Source organism: Lottia gigantea, assembly GCF_000327385.1.
Source record: "Lottia gigantea unplaced genomic scaffold LOTGIsca_5, whole genome shotgun sequence".
Taxonomy (NCBI): domain Eukaryota; kingdom Metazoa; phylum Mollusca; class Gastropoda; family Lottiidae; genus Lottia; species Lottia gigantea.
The window spans coordinates 2,553,510-2,561,039 of record NW_008709715.1 but is presented as its reverse complement, the minus strand read 5'-3'; the positions used below and the strand labels follow the sequence as shown (position 1 = coordinate 2,561,039).

Genomic DNA, 7,530 nt, shown 5'->3' with positions numbered 1-7,530 from the left:
TTCTGCTTAAGGGGATAGATTCGCCACCCGTTTGACCAATCGTACCTTAGTCTTAGAAACGTATTAAGGTATACTTAAGGGGTTATGCGATTTTCGTGCAGTTCTAGAACTTCTGAAGACTATTTACATATAGGCCTATTCAAGACCCACATCAACATCTTTTGAAAAAAATGAATGTCAACTGATTTTCAATATATAATTACAAACATATTGCAATTAAGAATGTATTAAGACTTTAAGCGACCGCCCTCTGGAATAAAGCAATTGTTTCATACAGGATTCTTTAGGTAAATAGGTCTTCGCATAAAGCAGCTGTTAATTTGTGTGAAAAGCTTGTCTAAGATATTGATAGGATTATCAAAGTTTGAAAGTCAGTTTTTGTCGAAGTTTCTAATTTTTAGAGATAAGATTTAACTACAAACCAAATTTCATGAAATTCTGGCATAAACAATTGACTTTATCGCGTATACACGCTATACGCTATTTTCAATGAATCAAGGGTTGGTACCCCGACAATATTTGTCAATCTTCCCATGAACTAAGATAACTAAAATCATCTTCACATCTCTAAACCTATCCAACAAACTCCCACACTACCAGTCCTAGAACATCGCCTGCCACCAGTCCCACAACATCCCCTACCACCAGTCCAACAACATCCACTACCACCAGTCCAACAACATTCTCTACCACCAGTCCTACAACATTTCCTACTACCAGTCCTACAACATCCCCTACCACCAGTCCTACAACATCCCCTACCACCAGTTCAACAACATCACCTACCACCAGTCCTACAACACCCCCTACCACCAGACCAACAACATCACCTACCACCAGTCCTACCACCAGTCCAAAAGCCTCCTCTGCTACCTCTGCACTGGAAGTAGGGTACATTGTTTGACAGGTTATATGCAATGTTGTAGGACTTGTATCAGGGGCGTTGAACTGTTAGAAGGGGGTGTTGATAAACATCAACAGAATAGTAGGAGAAATGGTTGGATTGGTAGTAGGAAATGCACGACTATAGTAGTAGGAAATGTTGTTGGACTTGTAGTAGTGTATGTTGTTGTACTGTTAATTATTAGGGGATGGTTAAGAGTTTGTCGTGGGGCAAGTTGTTGGACTTAGTAGTATAGTAGGAGGGGTAGTGTATGATCCGTTCATTTTGACCAATTATTTTGGTTGAGATCAAAGAGTAGTTTTAGGGGCCATTTTGACTATTTTTGTTGGGTCCATTTGAACTAATTTTGACTTTGGGGGGCCAATTTGACTTAGGGTCATTTCGGTTAAGTGCCAAGTTGACTATAACCCTTCACAAACACCACATTTAAAGTGATACTACGTCTTAGAATGAACATAAAATTTAATCCTCAAGAATGGTCAATATGAGTATATATTCATCAGAGAACTTACCTGGTGTCATAAAGTTACAACAGAATCCCTGTAAAATCTAGAAAATTGGAAAATTCATAAAACTAAGTAATTATTGAAAAACACTTAATCATAATATTAAGCATTTTTCAATAGTTAATTGCATTTTTATTAAGTGTTTGGATTTATCGGATTATATATCATATTATGCTATTTTTGACAGCAGCTCTTATTGGCCAAGTTTAAAATTTAAAAATTCTATGTTTATTCTAAGACGTAGTATCACTTTAAATAGGGACTTTGAATGGCCAAAACACTTTTCACTAACATCATATTTGAAAGGTTTCTCTCCAGTATGAATTTTCATGTGCTCATTAAGACATTTTATCGCAGAAAAACAAACTTTCTGACCGAGTTTAACACTTTTTATAAACATCACACTGATATGGTTTCTCTCCAGTATGTGTTTCCATGTGTTTATAAATACACTACTATTTTGCATTCTTTGCCTTTTCTACAAAACGATTAATGGGAGGTAACTCGATTTAACATGAAATATATTCGTTTTACATTGGACATTTTCTGACAGGAAGTTAATGATAATTGTACGTAACCACGTGGAAGCTTCTAGTAAACATTCTTGTGTATTGAGCTGTTCTAACTTGAAATTTGCAGATTTCCAGTTCAGTAGACATCAAAAAGGTAGCAAGCTTATATAAATTATTCGATTTCTTAAAATATATTACGAACTTAATTATCACAAGTAAAAACGGAATTTGTTTACGATAAGTAAAACAGTAAAAGAGCACGTGCTTTATGTAGCCGGCCTGTCTTTTAACAACCGAAGGTACATTGTATTGAAGTTTACATCGTAGTATCACTGTTTTAACTTTATAATTAATACTCATTTTATCTTATTAATCACCTTTTTTTGTAGATGAACATGCATCCAGTACAGATCTTCAGCCAGGGTGCTGGCGAAGAAAAAGCGGAGATTGCTCGAATGGTGAGTACATGTGGCATTCATGAAAATGAAAACTAGTTTGTTATAATCACACAACAATTCTTGGATCTAATGTAATCTACATTTATTATCAATAATGATTATAATCTTCATTTCAGTCATCTTTTGTTGGTGCCATTGCTATAGGTGATTTAGTAAAGAGTACTCTTGGACCAAAAGGAATGGTAAGCCTATGATTTAAACATTCTCATCTTCTTTACCCAATATTATGTATTATCACTGATTTGGAGTTTGTTTTTGAAAAATTAAAGACTATATTTACAGTGGATTTGTGAAATAAAATAATTTGCTTTTGTTACAGGATAAAATTTTACAGAGTAATGATCCTAATTGTACATTACAAGTAACTAATGATGGAGCTACCATATTAAAATCTATTGGTGTCGATAACCCAGCTGGTAAAGTACTAGTTGGTAAGTAACCGTTTTGAGTAGCACAGTTCCCTATCAAGAGGATAAGGTCATGTTGCTTTATTGACTGAAATGTACTGTGAAAGTTTAAATTGCCATCACTGTTAGTCAGTTATTACTGTTTGTGAAATCATTTGTTATAACTGCATACTGTAAACTAAAAGTATGTGAACCTAAAGGAAAGGAATCAGTAGTTGATGATATCTTGTACCATGTTTTAAATACTATTTTAGATATATCTAAAGTACAAGATGATGAAGTTGGAGATGGTACAACATCAGTAGTTGTTTTAGCTTGTGAACTATTAAAGGTATTGTTAATATACAAATCTATTGTCTTTCTTTCTTAAATCCTGAATAAAAATGGTACTGAATGTATATACTCATCTCAATATCTAATGAATTGTACATAGTTTAGATGTCTAGGTAAGTTCATATTTTGTCTTTTGTTTTTACAGGAAGCAGAACAATTAGTTAGTAGTAAAATACATCCACAGACTATAATAACAGGTTGGAGAGCAGCTGTTGATACAGCTAGAAAAGCATTAACTGACTCAGCTAAGGATAATGGGTAAGTTTTGTAATTCTCATCTTCATATATTCATCAAGAATTACTTTATTCAATACAACTCTCTAGGGGCAAAACTGTTTGTACTCCCAAAAGCACAGATAAACGAACATGTCTTGTCTTAAAGGAATTGTTAACCTGCACCCAATTATATTTATGGTAAGGTTGAATTTCCATGTAATGAAACATTTTGAATCTTTTATAGAACTAATCCTGATAAATTCTGTGAAGATTTGATGAATATAGCTAGAACAACCCTCAGTTCTAAAATTCTAACTCAATATAAAGAACATTTTGCTAAATTAGCAGTAGAGGCTGTATTAAGATTGAAGGTGAGTATTTTTATGACATTTGGCATGTACCAATGGAACATAAGAATGAATCCATGTCAGTTGATGCTGTTTTCATTTTCCATTTAGTTTCTCTATTACAATGTCCTTGATAGAAAGATACCCCAGACTTCATGTGTAAATTCACATTAAAAACAGAAATTTAGAAAGCAATGTAGATAAGGCTCCCTTTTTTACTGCTTTGGTAAATTTACTTGGTAGTTGCATTCATTTTTTGAATACATTATAGGGAAGTGGTAATCTAGATGCCATTCAGATTATAAAGAAGCTAGGAGGAGCTCTACAAGATTCTTATTTAGATGAAGGTAAGCTTTGTATTTTTTTAAACCTATCTAAACTAGGTAGAATAGCAAGATATGAATATTTCTAGAACAATAAAAAAAAATCTTGGTTGGGTACTGTTTCATGGAAGAGATTGGAAAGGTTGACAGGTTTTCAATTACATTCATTATATTATTACAGGATTTTTATTAGACAAGACGGTTGGTGTACATCAACCTAAACGAGTAGAAAACGCCAAGATATTAATAGCCAATACACCTATGGATACTGATAAGATCAAGGTAAATTATGAATTCAAGTTTAAATCTTTTTTAATGTGAGGGGTATGAGCATTTACACATTTACTGATTTGTGTCTCCATTTATCTTTGCCCTAATGAACATAACATCTTTAAACATAGATCATTGAGAGAAACAGTATATAATACTTTGTTGATGTTATGTGATGTTCAATGTATATTACAGGTGTTTGGTAGCAGAGTAAGAGTTGATGCCGTATCTAAGGTAGCAGAATTAGAAGTAGCAGAGAAGGAAAAAATGAAAGACAAAGTGAATAAAATAATTAAACACAATTGTAATGTTTTTATAAACAGGTATGTTATTTATGTTTATAAATTCTGTTAACTGCATTAACTGAGCTCTGAAACATGGATGTATGTCCCATTTATTAAACCTGTCCTTGTGAAATATTTTTGATTTTGATAATTTTACATTGAGCAGTCTTGTACTTTTGTAAAGGACACAAGGATGCAATATTTTGTTGCTTATTTGTGTGGTTGGAAGTGATGATGACATTTGGACTAATGTTGTTACCCTCTAATGTAAGTTTACCGTTTGGACTATTCCTTTGCAGACAACTAATTTACAATTACCCTGAACAATTATTTGCTGATGCTGGTATGATGGCTATAGAACATGCAGATTTTGATGGTATAGAAAGGTTAGCTTTAGTTACTGGTGGGGAAATTACATCAACTTTTGATTGTCCTGATAAAGTCAAACTAGGTACCTGTGATGTTATTGAACAAGTTATGATTGGTGAAGATCAGCTTCTTAAATTTACTGGTAAGTCTGGATTTATTGTATTGTCTGTTAACTGTTGATTAAATAAAAAACTATTGAGACTAAGTTAAGACAAGTATGCAAAGTCCTACCAGCTTTTAATTAGGCAACGCTTTTGCAGATACTTAAGCTAAATTTTTATTTATGGTAAATCCAAATTCTTGATTTTGTTCCAAAAAGGTTATAGAAAGTGCTGCTTTTATGAACAGATATTTGCTTTCTGGATTGTTGTTGGATGGGTTATTTGAGATATTTATTTTGAGAAAGAAAATCAAAATCATTCAATGAAGTTTTCAATACTCAATGAAATCATTGATTTGAGTTTTACTTTGATAAACTTTGTGTACTTGTAGGTGTGGCTTTAGGTGAAGCTTGTACTGTTGTCCTTCGTGGAGCAACACAACAGATTTTAGATGAATCAGAAAGATCTCTACATGATGCTTTATGTGTACTATCACAGACTGTCAAAGAAACTAGAACTGTTTTTGGTGGAGGTAAGCAATCTTAGTGTTACAATAGGGGTTCTTCACGATGAATTTGTCCTATATCTAGTAAACACAATCATGTCTTTCATGGTTTGCGTACGTGGCACTTGACAGATGCCTAGTTATGGTATGGCATGTTTCAACTATCTGGAAATTCGTTAAACCACACAATTTTATTGGGAACAGAAATGTGCGGATAAACGAGGCTCCACTATATATGAGAGATGGTGGGTGTTTGGGGTAATTAATGTTACTATCAGTGAGCTAAATAATAATATAGCTCAGTATTTCCCATGATACTTTGTCTTATTTAACAAAGAGTAATATTTTGTTTTTAGGAAGTTCAGAAATGTTAATGGCTGATGCTGTATCAAAGTTAGCAGCTAAAACACCTGGTAAAGAAGCTGTTGCCATGGAAGCATTTGCTAGAGCATTAAGAGCTGTAAGTTTAGATTATTCTGTATCTATGACAAATGAACAAGAAAGCATCTGTTTTTTATCGAAAATGAGGTTGAGGTTTATAAATGCAGTAATTTTTCCCCAAGTAATTTCTTAGTTACTAAAGAAGTTCAAACCAAAGTTCAATATAATCTATTCTAGTTACCAACATGTATAGCAGATAATGCTGGCTATGATAGCGCTGAATTGGTAGCTCAATTAAGAGCAGCTCATACAGATGGTAAACATACATATGGTTTAGGTAAGATTTCATTCCCAAAATCATGTTCAGAAAACATAAAATATTCCTTGCTATAACTTTGTCATTCCTAATAATATTAAGGGTGTTGTTCACTAGTGTTGCAGATAGCGCTAAACCTTATAGATCACTTGATGCTACATTACTGTTTCTGTTGACTAAACTTGGAGAGCCAACAAAACTATTATTGTTAGCATTGGTGACCATCATGTATACATTTACAATTTTTGTCTTGTAGATATGAATGATGGTGAAATAGGTGATATGGAAAAGCTAGGAATAACTGAATCTTTCCAAGTTAAACGTCAAGTCCTACTGAGTGCTGCTGAAGCTGCTGAGATGATATTACGCGTTGATAATATAATCAGTTCAGCACCTAGACCTCGACAACCAGACCACAGACATCATTAAATAGACTTAACATTTCTTGTGCTTTTTACATGATTGACTTACATCATGAACTTTCTGAAATTAGTGCTATCAATATTTATTTATTATCTAAAATTAAGCTATGAATATCTCATTGTCTCTGCATTTTGTATTCACCATATCTTTTGTTTTCATATTTTGATAAAAACCATTGCATCTACCAAATTTCGTCTTTATTTATCTGAATCTGTTAAATTCAGCATAGTTTATAGATGGCATCTGAACAACTTTCAGTGATAGCTGTCCATGATGAACCTTTACTGTTTAAACATGTGGCCCCTTTGTGACCTTTCAAAGTATGCATTTAAGCAAACAGAAAAATAACGTTTTCCAACAACACAGCCTTGGGATAAACCATTGCAACAGATGACTATAGAGTTTGTGAATTGTTCACATTTTGGCATATGGGTTTTGCTCAGAGAATAGCATTTAAAATGGAATGAGTTTATATAATAATATAGTCTACATAATACAAATATCACAGATAAATATAGACTATAACTTTACATTAACATTGAACGGTCTAAACACAAACTCAGATTAAACTAGACATGTACGGTACTACAGTAAATAAATAAAAAAAAACCCACATCTTTGGACGGTACTTGACAATAAAATAAGGCATTGGAATTTTGCAGAAAAGCTCAGCAAGATGATAGACCTATACGTCTGCATGACCATTCTTGACTACATAAAGCTACTAATGAAATACGATCATGAAGATCTCAATAAAATATAAATTAAACTGATATTCTAGCCTTCTATAATACAAAAGTGAAACATTTACTACAATAAGGATCAGTAATAATGATTAAGTATCTAAACCAGGAATATTGAGATGAATTCCAAAC

General features: G+C 33.0%; 2 protein-coding genes across 2 annotated transcripts; one reads left to right on the top strand and one right to left on the bottom strand.

The window, feature by feature from the left end:
* Positions 1 to 573: 573 nt before the first annotated feature.
* LOTGIDRAFT_154179 (hypothetical protein) lies at positions 574 to 897 on the bottom strand (the record flags this gene model as incomplete). The annotated part of the gene is made up of 1 exon (XM_009061893.1): positions 574 to 897. The coding sequence occupies one exon, from the start codon at positions 895 to 897 to the stop codon at positions 574 to 576; it is 324 nt and encodes a 107-aa protein (XP_009060141.1).
* A 1,089-nt stretch (positions 898 to 1,986) lies between these two features.
* Positions 1,987 to 6,844, top strand: LOTGIDRAFT_210058 (hypothetical protein). The gene is made up of 15 exons (XM_009061892.1): positions 1,987 to 2,076; positions 2,312 to 2,380; positions 2,497 to 2,562; positions 2,700 to 2,811; positions 3,042 to 3,118; positions 3,266 to 3,378; positions 3,581 to 3,707; positions 3,955 to 4,030; positions 4,188 to 4,288; positions 4,472 to 4,599; positions 4,860 to 5,071; positions 5,422 to 5,562; positions 5,892 to 5,995; positions 6,154 to 6,253; positions 6,489 to 6,844. Exons 2-15 carry the CDS (start codon positions 2,312 to 2,314, stop codon positions 6,659 to 6,661), a joined length of 1,599 nt encoding a protein of 532 aa, XP_009060140.1. The 5' UTR covers positions 1,987 to 2,076; the 3' UTR covers positions 6,662 to 6,844.
* The last annotated feature ends 686 nt before the right edge of the window (positions 6,845 to 7,530 follow it).